The sequence below is a fragment of the Anastrepha obliqua genome, chromosome 4 (genome assembly GCF_027943255.1).
Source record: "Anastrepha obliqua isolate idAnaObli1 chromosome 4, idAnaObli1_1.0, whole genome shotgun sequence".
Lineage (NCBI taxonomy): Eukaryota > Metazoa > Arthropoda > Insecta > Diptera > Tephritidae > Anastrepha > Anastrepha obliqua.
The window spans coordinates 61,119,963-61,134,302 of NC_072895.1; the positions used below are offsets into that span (position 1 = coordinate 61,119,963).

Here is a 14,340-nt window from a genome sequence, read left to right on the forward strand (position 1 = left end):
GGTATATTTGACCTTTGTTATTACATTACCGTAATCATGCAGATAAAGAGCATTTCAAGGTCACGAAGTAACATACATTCAGTAGCAGCGAAAAAGCCTAAGCAATTGGTTTCCTTTCTAATAGGCCTCCAAGAGTTACTGGGAAAACTTTGTTGTTGCTTTCAGATGCAAATTTTTCGTTAAATTAATCGAGCATAGAGGTAGCGAGCAGGGAAGGTACGAATAGAAGAGTCTAATGCTAACTAATAGGAATTTCCAGATGAGCTACAAGTAAAAATGCGCTGTAGGAAAATACATAAAGACTCCCTTCCGAGAACTTTGTTCTTTGTTCTTGATGGATGTGACAACTGAGTGTCGTCAGTATCGAAAATAAATAAGCATGTAAATGTGTGTGTGCACTATTTTGCTAACATTCTTGCGAACCTGGGGAGCCTGTATTTTGTACCTGCAAAAACAGTATAATATTTGGTGCTCGAATTGCAGCGAACTCAGTTTCTGTGTGCCTTTAGAGAGGTAAACTGCTAAACATAAATATTCTGCGACGCTATGGAAGGTAAAAAAAATATTCAAACCGGCTTGTGGTGGCGTCACTTGGTTGCTGGTGGTCTTGCGGGGGCAGCATCACGCACCTGCACGGCTCCATTAGATAGAATAAAGGTATTCTTGCAGGTTCAACCACATAAAACTGCGATATCGGACACTGTCAAATATATGCTAAATGAAGGAGGCATCCGCAGTATGTGGCGTGGCAATGGCATGAACGTTTTGAAAATTGCTCCCGAGAGTGCGATTAAGTTTGCCGCATATGAGCACATGAAACGATTAATACGTGGGGACGAAAAGCGACCAATGACGATTAGCGAACGTTTCATGGCGGGTGCAATGGCGGGTAGTATTGCGCAAACTGCCATCTATCCAATGGAAGTATTGAAAACCCGGTTAGCATTAAGTAAAACTGGTCAGTATAAGGGTATTTTGAATGCTGCGAAGAAAATTTATTTGCAAGAGGGTGCACGAAGTTTTTATCGTGGTTACGTTCCAAATATGTTGGGTATTATTCCTTATGCAGGCATTGATCTTGCAGCGTACGAAACTTTGAAGAGGAAGTATGTAAGCAGTCATAATGTGGAACAACCAAGCTTCCTGGTGCTATTGGCTTGCGGCAGCGTCTCTAGTACCTTGGGACAAATATGTTCATATCCATTAGCGCTAGTACGAACGCGACTGCAAGTAAAAGGCGGTAATACGAATATGCAACCAACTCTCGGACTATCACTAAGGCAAAACGATGATAACATGATCGGTGTCTTTCGAAATATCGTGAATAATGAGGGTGTATTTGGATTGTACCGTGGCATTACACCCAACTTTATAAAAATGGTACCAGCAGTGTCCATAAGCTACGTGGTGTACGAATACTCAAGTCGTGCCTTAGGTGTGAGTATGACGTGATAGTTTTGCTTGAGGTCGAAAAAGTCTGTGATATTAAATGATATGTGATACTAAATTACGAAACGAAAATATTATTAAAATAATGAAAAAACAAGAACAAGCGTCGTAGACTTACATATAATGTATAATTTGGTTTATATAAATATAATTTTATGTATAGTACAATAATAGATCATAAAGTATGTAAATAAAGCATCGCATATTTTAGTTTATTTATTTATGTACTTAAATTAAGTAAAAATGTATAATAGATAAAATTCTGCTTATATAATATTTTTTAAATAAATAACACGAAAAGTGGAAATACAAAATATGCATTTTTTGGACTAAGTGGGCAATTGAATAATAAAGTTTGGCATGTTTGGCTACAAGGGTGCGTGGAATGGGCGGAATAGGCTTAGTCACTCAGGAATGTCGGGTTTTTGCTCCTCGCACTCTACCCTAGTTATGATGCATATGCAATGAATGCATCCTATCGGAAAATTTATAATTTTTGCAAACTTTTTCCAATTTTATATATTTGGGCAGCTCACAGCTGCACTAATAAAACCATTATTTGTGACAATCAGGCATTTATTTAGGTTTTTTCAGAGTTTCATACAAATTCTTGATTTATCCTGAATACCTGCTAAAATTCGTGAAAATGGAAAAAGTTTCATCAATTTTGTTTTCTGTTGTTTGTCTGTACTTTCATGGTTTAGGAGAGAGCCTTTGTTTAACGTAAATATTAATTTATTCATTTGTTCCTCGAAATATCTAGCTTGTTTGCATTTACATACGCATAAATATATTTAATTTTCTTTGCATACACAAAATGTTAGAAGACTTAGGACCTACATACATAAAATATAATATAATTATATTTTCAGTGTATAACAAATCTCGAGTAGTAGCTATGGGAACAGTAGCAGAGTAACAGAAGCGAGAACAGTAACTGGAGTACCATAAATAATTTTTTTAAATAGCGCTCCGGCGCTATTATCCAAGTTCTTACTACTACTCCAACTACAGAGGGCACCTAAAATTTGTTTTGACTACTGCTCTGAGCCAAGAATGATATATACTAGGTTTGGCCAATAACCATGGTGAAAAACAAAATTATGAGGGCAACATCGGCTGCCGCGTAACGGGAGTGATTCGTCAGCCGAATTCCGCACGATCATTTCACGTGTATTCACACACTCGCCTGATCAGCTGTTGTTCAGATAGCAATGAAGTAACATGAGCGTGTTGATGTTTTTTCGTATGTCACTTCGACAATCTAGTCATCGCCAGCAAATCTGTCGTTGTGCACACTTTTTTAGTATTTTCGTAAACAAACCAATTCGTTACCCGGACTACGCCAGCCCATCCGCTGATTCTGTTAAGTTCGCTGAGAGTCGGCTAACCGTATAATATTGGTCGTACCATTAAAACTATTTTCATCATGGCTCTGAGTAATGGCACCAGTAACGAAACGTAGGTTTGAGCAGAGCAAAACAGTTGATCTCGCATTTCGTGCTACCTGTTCCACTACTCATTTGTTCAAATTCAGAGCCGTAGCGAGAGCTAAGTAATGTTTTTGTTGTTATTGCTGATACGAAGTAGTTAACGCGAACACTGGAGTAAATACCCGAATACAATTAATGAATTTTCAGTATTATACATTTTTAGTCGATGTAATATTTATAACTTTCATTTTAGAAAAGGTCAATTAGTAAAAATATATTTCACCGCATTCAATAAACAAAATATTGAAATGTAGTTTAAAGATGTCCGGATGTATATTTTAAGCCAAACCTAATTTCTGATTTATAAACGGCAAAGCAAACACCATAATTCTTTTTGTTCATCAGCTTTTGCAAAAATTTTGTCATAAGAATAATAAAGAATAATTTGGCAACAACAACTGATGAGTATCGCTTACTCGTTTTGTACCCCGACGAGTTTTTGAGTCATTATGGAGATGCACGCATTTACCCAAAAAAGTCTGGCACCACCCATTTTTCAAAATTTTACCTTCGTTGTTATAGTAATTTTGCTCGAGTCGTTGTGCGCACTGACGGAAGGATGAACAGACACACATGCCAAAATTGTATCATTCATGGTATGAGCCTTTTGGCACGCATGCTATGTTTATAAATCTGCCTCTAAGTCTGTTACATACAGCCGTTATGTGAACTAAATTATAATACTCTTGTGCACAAGCGCGTGAGTGTAATCAAATGTGTTAATAGGCTACAGGTAGTAACGAAATACTCAAGGATGATTTATTACAAGGTTTCGCCATCCGAAACAAAATTGTCAGAGTAACTTCGGCTGCTGACGGGCTATATACTCGTCCGTTGCTGCTCAGTTGGCAAAGAAGTACTCGTAGTATGGGGAGAGACTACGTTGATTTTCTATCACCAACACAATCTTACTTTTGTCGTAACAGCTGTCACATCCCTGTTACGTTAGCAAATCAGTTGATTCCTCCAAAATTTGTGAAAACTGGTTAATGACCTGATATTAGCCACACCTTTTGAATTCACGCCACCGTGCGAAATACAGGGCGCAAAACTAATGCGCCAATTATTTATTTATTTAGATATTTAATACAGGTAGCGGAAGTACTTAATAATTTGCTTTACCAACGAGAGTTGAATTAGCAATATGTAATCAATCATAGCCTGCAACTCTGATGGTAAAGTGCAAACTAATAAATCTGTCAAATAAACATTCACCGGATAATTCAAAAAACTCTTTTCTGATGATGAAGTGATTAAAAGGAACTCAAGTTTTCCAACAAGTTAGCATTTCTCGACGAGCTACAACTAGGAGAAAAGTTGGATAGCCTCCACGAGCTGGGATTGACGGAACATGTATCCACTTTCTTCACCTGGGTAAATAAAATGTCCAGAGGAGGCTTAACAAAGAACAGCACCGGCTTCCTGAGCACCGCTAAGAAATTGGAGCTAGTATTAAAAAGTTGTAGCAATGCAACTATTCGGCACAGTGAGAGCTATTGGAAGAGCTTATTTTGTGTTAGGAGTACGTAAATATCAGCACCAACGTGAAAAAGCTTTTTATTTTCAAAATAAGAATCTATGAATTAATTAAAAATTTTCTTAAATCAATTTGAAATTAAAATATCATTAAAAAGCCCATTAAATAGAATAATAATTAATTTAAGTAAGTGCATTTGATTAGTTAGTAGTGTAGAAGAATAGTGACTTCGGGGACAAAACTCCAAACTGACGTGCACTTCTTCTACGAAAGAGTTCCTTACGATTCATGATTTAGGTACGGAAACTTTTCCCGTAAAAGATCAATGGTTTCATTGCTTGTGTGGCACGTAGCGCCGTTTTGTTGAAAATAAGCGTCGTCCAGAACAATACCATCCAATTCCGGCCATAAAAAATTGTTATAATACCTGTCAATATCGTAATAACACCTGTTACTGGAAAGCCCTTTATCTTGACTCCAGTGCCACCTAGCCGAATATTTAATGCAATGCATGACACTGGGTTGCTAACTCTAGAAATTTTTAGCAAAAGTGGAAGAAAAGTAAAATTTGTAGGAGAAACATTTCGTTTTCAAAGTTAAGTTAGCAATAAGAGCTTATTTAGCAATATGTAATTAATCACAGCCTCCTGATGGCAAATGGAGAGAGGTTATGAGGAGTTTTTTCATGGCAGAAATACACTCGTTAGTGTGCCTTTCGAGGAGCTTCCGCAATTACAAACAACTTTTTCCTCCTTATTTGGTACTTCATGCCCGGGGTAGTTTGTCAAGTAGTTAAGAATGTAAGAATAATGTCGACTTGGGAGTCAAAACTCCAAACTTACGTAGGCATAGCATAGTAAAGAGGCTACAGAGAAGTGTGTGCTTGGGTATTACAGGTGCCATGAGCACGACGTCTGGTGATGCCCTTAATGCCATTCTGAACTTGCAACCTCTAGATCTTCAAATTCGAAAGGAAGCAATGAAGGCGGTCTAAAGGCTCAAGTTAAACGGAGTCTGGGGAAATGAATGAACCACTGGCCACTGTCAGATATACCACCAGTTGTTGGACGGGTGCACACTGTTCTCGATGCCGGTGGACAATCAGGTGCCTGTCGTTAGCTTCGGTAGGAAGTATGATGTTTTGATCCCAGATAGAGATCAATGGTTAAGTCCAGAGAACCTATTAACGGGATATCAGCACACTTTCTACACCGACGGATCCTAAGCCAGTGATGGGAGCGGATCTGGATGGTACTTAAACGAAGGCACTAAGTACTCCTATGCCACAGGACAGATGTGGCGTACTGGCTAATTGAGAAAAAGTGGCGTGGTAGCACTATTGGAATTTGTAGTGACAGTCAAGCTGCACTGAAAGCCCTTGCTAACCCACGCTGCTCTTCGAAGTTAGTCGGTGAATGTAAGACAAAACTGAACAGTGTTGAACTGGACACAATAAAGTTAGTCTTATTTGGGTGCCTGGACGTTCTGATATTGCAGGGGGCGAGATAGCTGATAAATTGGCAAATGAAGGCTCTGCAAGTATGCCACTAGGCCCTGAACCCTTTCTAGGTGTCAATTCCGCATCGATTCAACTATGGAATGACGACTTCATGAGGTCTACCCACAGAGGTCGTTGGTCTGAGTTGAACTCGTGCAGAGTAGCCAAGTGCTTTGTGAAAGAACCAAACAGGAAAATAGCGACTTGTCTCCTAAAACTCAGCAGAAAGGACTTGAGAGTACTGGTAAGTGTAATCACAGGGTACAACGTCTGTGGCCAGCTTATGGCTACCATGGGGGTCGTAGACAGCCCGATATGCCTATCCTGTCTTGAGAATGACGACACTGCAGAGGACTTTCTCTGTAGCTGTCCTGCATTTTCCAGAATCAGACTTAGGATATTGGGTTCCTTTACACTGAGTATGGACAAAGTTCATACTCTTCCTCTTCCCGATCTCTTAAAATTTATCAATGAATCCAAGAGATTTGTGGAAGAGTGACCTCAAACTAATTTATCCGTTTTTACCATCCACCATTTATCTTTCCTATCTCTATTCTTTCTACTGATATCTATCCGGGTGTAGTACAATGGTCTACTGACTGAGTGCTTGGACTTGTTATGAACTCAAAACTCGAATACCACAATTGAGCAGACCTTTACTAATTGAAATAAAAGACAAAAGACAGCATTTATTGTATACCTGATATTCCGTTACCCGAATGAGAAATAAATAAATATTACAGACATTTATATGACATAATGAGTGAATTTTAAATTTTTGTTTTTATATTATTAATTATAATAATTTTTACACGAACTAAAATATGGCATACTATTTCCCTTCTCACCTTGTGCCTCTCGTTCTCTCTCCAACTTTACTTTGTTTTTGACTTTCTCCTATCTATCATTTCCTTGGTGTCAAATTAAACTTCATAGCATAATTTGCGCTTTCAGACAATTGTCAATAGACAAGTAGACGTCTTTATGTGAGTATTAATGTGTATTCATTACATGTATTCATACATATACATATTGTATGTATGGCATCCTTCTTTTTTGTCTTTCATGAACTATCTTTGACTTCAATGCCTCAGCTGTCTGCCATGCTGGCGCCTTTCGCAATACCCACACATCACGTACAACCGAAGTCAACGGCAGAAATCACACTACAATTCAGTAAAATCTCAAACATAAATACATTCTTATGTATGTATGGATGTACATATGTATATAAACTAGCATTCGCATACGGGTACAACTACCAACACAAAGATCTGTGACCACAACGAAGTGTGATGTGGTAAATATACATACGAGTACACACTTGCATATGTATGTATGTTGGTAAGTATGTATTTGTAGGATATGTCACTTGATTCATTTATCGCGTATATAGCGTTGCCGCTTAGCACGCACTCCTTTATATTTACCCATACACACCTACAAACGCAAGCATGTGAACAATTGTTGGTGAAAACCAGCTGTCGCCATATTCGTTTTGGCTTTAATCGTTTCTCTAGCTGTCTGAGGGTCTTTTACTGATTTAGCCGATTTATCTGTCTATGGCATTGTCTAGTCTAGCATTTCTTTTTTTTTCTTTTGACTTCGCCTTTTTTTGTCTTGCCTATTTAGAATTTTTGCCATTGTGCGCCGGTTCTGCTTTTAAAACTTCTTCTACGCATTTTATATTCACTCCATTTTCCGCGCATTCCAAACTCGTGATATACTGGCGTATGTATGTAAGGGATTCAAATAATGCGCCTTTCTCGCTTATTTTTTGACGCAAATTAAAAGATACAATGATAGCTGCCGTAGCCGCGTACGCTTATATGTGCCATGCCATGACTTTGATACAAAACAAATTTTTTCTCGGCAATCACCGTGAAATTTTCAGGTGAATTTCTGGCACGGGGAAAGCTTCTAATAAAAACCATCTGCTGTTCGTGAGTGGCATAAAATTGCATTAAATTATTTTTGCGCTATTTTTATACGTATACAAATATAAATAAATATATAAAGGGTGGTTAAATTTCAGGGGCCGATCTTGAATATGAACCACACCTAACTATCAAGTTTTTTCTGCATGTCATTTGACATTTTTCAATTTCAGACTAACTCCATTTGAACTATGGAGTAACGCGTTAAAATTGTTTAGGCTTATTATGAAAACGGGCGTTCAAATCAAAATGCATATCGAAGAAAATCATCTTCAGTGATGAGACACATTTTCACCTCAGTGGATTCGTTAATAAGCAGAATTGCCGCATTTGGGCGAATGATAATCCAAGAGTCATTGCCGAAAAACCAATACACCCACAAAGAGTGACTGTTTGGTGCGGTTTATGGGTCGGCGGCATCATTGGGCCGTATTTTTTCCAAAATGAGGCCGGTTAGGCAGTTACTGTGAATAGTGTTCGCTATCGTGAGATGATAATGAACTTTTTATGGCCCGAATTGGAAGATATGGATGTGGACGATATGTGGTTTCAACAGGACGGTGCCACTTATCACACAGCTAACGAAACAATGGCTCTTTTGCGCGAAAAATTTGATGGCCGAATAATCTCACGTCGCGGCGATGTCAATTGGCCGCCAATATCATGTGATTTGACACCGTTGGACTTCTTTCTTTGGGGTTATTTGAAAGAAAAGGTGTACGTCGTTAAGCCAGCAACCATTCAAGAGCTAAAGGATGAGATAATTCGGCACATTAACGGCATAGAACCTCAATTATGCCTCAGCGTCTTCGAAAATTTGGACCATCGGATGGAGGTGTGCCGCCGAGGCCACCATACGTAATTGAGCCACACCAATATTATCATAATAAAGAAAAATTACAATAATTTTCTAAAAAAAATGTACAATATTTTAATTAAAAAGCAATACCGGCTCTTGAAACTTAACCACCCTTTAAATCGTCAACCGTGACGAATCTATTCTTTGCGTTCGAGCGATGGGAGAGGTATAATTATTTATTCAAACTTTAGACGCATTTTTCTCAAAACTATATATTTCGAATTGGCGTACACGATAACTCAAAAAGTTATTGACCGATTTCCCTGATGAATTTTGCACACATCTTTTTTACGATATTACTTTCTATGTGAATTTACAAGTTTTTCAAAATTTTTCGAAAAAATAATTTTTTCGAAGCAAAAATAGTAGGGAAATTCGCCCCAAATTCGCCCCATTTTCGAATTTTTTTCCCCATTTGTTTTCAACTCATATAGAAATTATGACATTAATAAGTAAAAAAAAATTTTGGTTTTTTGTATTCAGGTCACTGACGCCGATGCTAATATACAATGCCCGCGGCTTGAGAAGCCCCGCTGCGACCTTCCTGGAAGAATTGAGTGTACATCCGCCATTTTAAATGATTAAAATAACAAAAAAAAAAATTATATTATTTTAATGTATGAATAAACTGTATGCCAATTTCGAAAAAAATATATTGATTTCTTCATTTTAAATAATTTTAATACAAATCAGGGAAAATATGGCCGTTTACAGGTGTCTGTCCCCTTAAGGTTCTTATTTTGAATTTAGTTTTATTTTAGGTGAATCTTCGATTTGATTTTAATATATTACACTTGTATCTTATTTTATTTCATATTATTTTAATATTTTATATTTTGTAATATAAAATGTTTTATTTTTTATTAATATTCCACTCCATATTGCTTTATTTTGGTGGACTTTATATTACTCTATCTTACTTCACTTTATTTTATACTTTTTTAATTTTTTTAATTTCACTTCTTTTATTTTATTTGAATTATTTTTATGCTTTTTTATCTTCTATAATTTTTTAAATTTTATTTCATTTCAGCTCATAATATTTTATCTTATATTATTTTTAATTAACTCATTTTTTTATTATATTTTATTTGATTATACAATATTTCACCTTTATTTTTTTTTTATTGTTTCCTTAAATTTATTTCATTTCACTTTATTTTATCATATTTCATTTTATTTAAAACTTTATTATGATTTGTTTTACTAAATTAATTTAGTTTTTTGATTATATTATTTTTTAACAAAATTTTTGTTAATTGGACTGATTAATTTAATTTAAGTTTTTTATTTCATTTTTAATTTCATTGTATTTTAAGTTCACTTCGCACCAGTTTATTTTATCAATTTCTAATTTTTTGTTTTAATGTAATACATTTGTTTTTTTTTTTTATATCATTTCATATGCTTTCTTTGCTTTATTTTGTTTTATTTTATTTAAATTTATTTTATTTTGTTTTTTATAAATTTTGGACTTAACATAATTTAATTTTAGTTTATTCTATTGTAGTTTATTTTATATACTATTAAATTTTTGTTGATGTTTTGGTTTTGTTTTATTTTTCGCTCTCAATATGGAATGTTCTTCTGAAGTAATGCGATGATGCATTCGGCATTTTAAATCCACTCCCACAAAAAACAATTAAAATTTGATTTTTATTTTATTTTACTTAATATTATTTACGAAATCCACTGAAACAGAAATTAACTCACTTGTTACAGAAATCGAGAAGCCAATTTATAATAAAAAATTCACACTCGCAGCCTTCCTTGATATCGAGTGCGCGTTTAACAACATCCTACCGGATACCATAATAAAGGCACTAACTGATTTCGAGATCTCTGGGCCTCTGGTTGAGTTCATCAAAAACATGCTCTTGAGCAGATTTGTGATCGCAACCCTAGGGACCTCAAATATCAGGAAAAAAGGTAGTAGAGAAACACCTCAAGGCGGTGTGCTGCCCCCTCTCCTCTGGGTGCTGGCATTAAACATCTTGCTAAAGAGCCTAGAGGAGAGAGGAGAACACGTCGTAGTATATGCGGATGATGTTGCCGTGGTAGTAAGAGGGAAATTTCCCAATACACTTAGAGAAGTCATGCAAGATTTACTAAACATGATTGAAAACTGGTCAAAAGCAAATGGGCTAAGCGTAAACCCCAATAAAACTGAACGCATCCTATTTACCAGGAAACATAAAATTCCAAATATAGCTCCCCCGACTCTAGGTGGAACGGCACTGTCATTCAGTGATGAGGCCCGCTACTTAGGTCTAATACTAGACAGAAAACTAAGTTGGAAAGCAAATGTCGAATATAGAGTAAAAAGAGCTACAATAGCACACTACTCTTGTAAACAGCTGATAGGACTAAGTTGGGGTCTCTCCCCATCTATCGTATATTGGCTTTACACAGCAATTGTCAGACCAATCCTAATATACGGTATACTGGTATGGTGGCCGGCTTTAGATAAGTTATATATTAAAAGAACCATGGGACACGTACAAAGAATGACCAGTCTTTGCATCTGCGGGGCCCTTAGAAGCACGAAGCATTATGCTTAATCTTTAACCAATAGAGCAATTCGGTAAGCAAACAGCCGCCAAAGCGGCTCTCAGACTAAGAGGAATCGGCCTACTCAGAAGGAACCAGAAAGGGCACTCTTCAATTTTAGAAAAATTCCCCTGCATTCCTGGCACAACGGATTTCTGTAAGACCAAGGATATTAACTGAAATAAATTCTTCGTCACGACTTATTGTTAAGAAAAATGATATAAGGGGCGTTCCATGAAAGTAGTACCAGTTGGCCCTTCAATTTTCTTTATACTTTGAAATTTTGTTGTGTTTGTGACTCTTTGGAAGCATGCCAAAGGGTTTTGCAAAATTTCAATTATTTTGCAAGTTATTGTTTATTGAATTTTTATGCTAAATTTTTTTCGATAATTTTTATCTTGAAATATATTAGTGATACAAAAAAAAGTTGTTTGTAAAAATTATAGGGAAAAGGTTGAATTTTCATAATATATTTTTTAAAAAATAAAAAAAATAATGTTTAGCTAATTTGTTTAAACAATAATTTTTTATTGTTGGTTTTCTACTCGAAGTACACTGTGGAATTTTGTAAAAAAAATTTTTTATCAAAGTTTGAACCCTTCTTAAAAGATACTGCAAATTATAGAGATGGGTTTTTTTTTGTTCTCGAGAAATTAATTTTTGAATTTTACACTGCATGACTCGGCCTAGTAGCCGCGCGCGGCAGCTCCCGCAGCATGCTTTATTCTTTACCAATACAGTATAAAGAACACAGTTTTACATCATTTTTTTTTTTTAATATTATTCCAACTTACTAAATTAACATTTTTTATTAAATAAATACCGTTTTCCACACCACCCTAGGGGTACAGTACGTCAAGTGCGTTTTTAATGTAAATGTAAAAAAAAAGGTGGTATCCCCAGTATGCCTAATCCACCATTCCCTTTCTCTATATTATAAAATAAAATAATACATAACATAAGTTGTATACATTTTTTCAATATAATCAAAAAAATGTTTTGTGTTATATTTAGAATTTTAGAATTGATAAGAATTATTATGAAATATTAAGATAAACTATCATTGAAGTAAGAAATTTTCTTATTTACATTTAATTTTTTCATTTTCAACTGGAATAAAAGAATGAAAACCACGTGTGCCACTGATTGTTTTGCATGTTAAAAATCGTTTACTTAAGAACTTTTCAAGAGCTTCATTGGAACAAAAGTCAAATGTAATTGAATCGAATTTGTTTTTAACTATGTTAAAAAATGCTCCAGGAGTTGCTATTGGTACAGTATCAGGTCTTCGTAGACTTTCTCGCCTAACGTACCTTTTTATTGTACCACCAATTCCATCACAAGCATTTTTTCCATGAGACGTTGCAAAAAAGTGCCATTCTGCTTCTATATTAAAATCTTGAAAATGATAGACTAAATTGATAAAATTTTTTCTGTTTTTATACTGTGATGCTGCACCATCGGAGAAGTAATAAATTTTTTTTATTTTGTCTGATCCAAAATTCTCTTTAATAAAAGAACTTAATCTTCCAATGATTAAAATTCCAATGATGACTCTGTATTGCATTTTGTATTAAAAATGTAAAATTTTCAGAAAAATCCCCAATTACAATTATTTCCCCTTCTTTCAAATTTGTTTTTAGATTTTTTAAAAAATTACTTTGTTCTTTAGCTACAAAATTATGCAGTAAAAGGATACCAGCTTCTTTGCTCATTTTTTTGAGGAATATTTTCGCCTCCTCCGTAATTGTTTCTAGAGAAGAACGATCGGTGGTAGTCCACAGTTGATAAGTTATATTATTAATATTTCTCTTTTTGAGAGCTTCTTCTATTTCAGTAGCAATTTCATGAAAGCCAGGGCAAAGATCACATTGTTTCATATAACATTCATTTTTAGGCTTACTACAAATCATGCATTCTATTATTTCTTCATAAGTAGTTACAGATATATCTTCAAAAATACTTTTTAAACCGTTTAACATTAATTTAAAATTCTGATGTATTTTACACACACAAACCGTGTGTGTTCCATTCCTATCAGCAAGTACACATTGCTTTGGTCGCAAGGAAGCAAATTTACTAAAACCGACTTTTATTTCTGGATATAAAGATTTAAATGCTACATATACTTCTTTCAAATTACATAAAATAAGACGTTTTTGTAACTTAATTTTTTTCCCGTCTTCTTGTTGAACTGAAAGGCAATCCTTTTGCCCTGGCAAGACACGGCTTATTTCATCGGAAGTATAAAAATTTATTATTTTTTCAATATTTTCAGAAGAAAAAGTTCTACGGGTACTTGGAGCGGGGGGATATGATCCGAAACCGTAAAGATTCTGTATTTTTTTTGCATACTTTGCTGTACTATAATTAAGATTAAATTCACGTTTTAAAGTACTTAGGTTCCAACTTAAAGGTGTAACAGTCAGCCAATGAATTTTTTTTTTTAAATTAGATGCAGATTTTACTTTTAGTTTAATTAAATTCATTATTTCTATTCCAACATCACCTTCTGCAAATTCGATGTCAGATCTACCCGACACAGAACCTAGGCTACTTGCAGTTTCAGAAACTTCACTAAGAGCAATATTATTAATATTATCATTAAAATCAATGCTTACGAAACTATTTTCCGACGGCTCCTTTCCCTTTGATAACAGCATCTTGCAAGATAAGCAAATATATTCCCCCAAACCTGGATGTTTTTCTTTCAGTGATGCAGACGATTTAGCAACATTCTTTTCGATCCAAGAATGATTGGGTAACTTGAAAGGATTGCAACAAACTTTACTCGGCATGATGATTACTTTGCAAAATTAAATTTTTAACTTGGAGCACTAACAAAATCTAAGAGACGTTGTTCACTCAAAAGTAAAATTCAATCTAACTGAATTTGAAACACAGTCACTCGCTTCACAAAGAAAAATGTAATTATCGTTAAAAGCTCATTAACACAGTGCGGAGTGACAATTTTAAAAACTTATTCATAGTGGCTGCGGGGGATCCGAACCCATTAATCAAATGGGATACGAATATAAAAGGACCATAAATTATATTATACTTATTCCACAATTTTC

At 35.1% G+C, this 14,340-nt stretch overlaps 1 protein-coding gene across 1 annotated transcript; it reads left to right on the forward strand.

The window, feature by feature from the left end:
• The first annotated feature begins 546 nt into the window (after positions 1-546).
• LOC129244180 (calcium-binding mitochondrial carrier protein SCaMC-3-like) lies at positions 547-1,452 on the forward strand. Its single transcript, XM_054881794.1, has one exon. It carries the CDS (start codon positions 547-549, stop codon positions 1,450-1,452), a length of 906 nt encoding a protein of 301 aa, XP_054737769.1.
• The last annotated feature ends 12,888 nt before the right edge of the window (positions 1,453-14,340 follow it).

Coding starts and splice junctions, on each gene's coding strand:
- LOC129244180 (XM_054881794.1), top strand. CDS start 547: ATGGAAGGTAAAAAAAATATTCAAACCGGCTTGTGGTGGCGTCACTTG.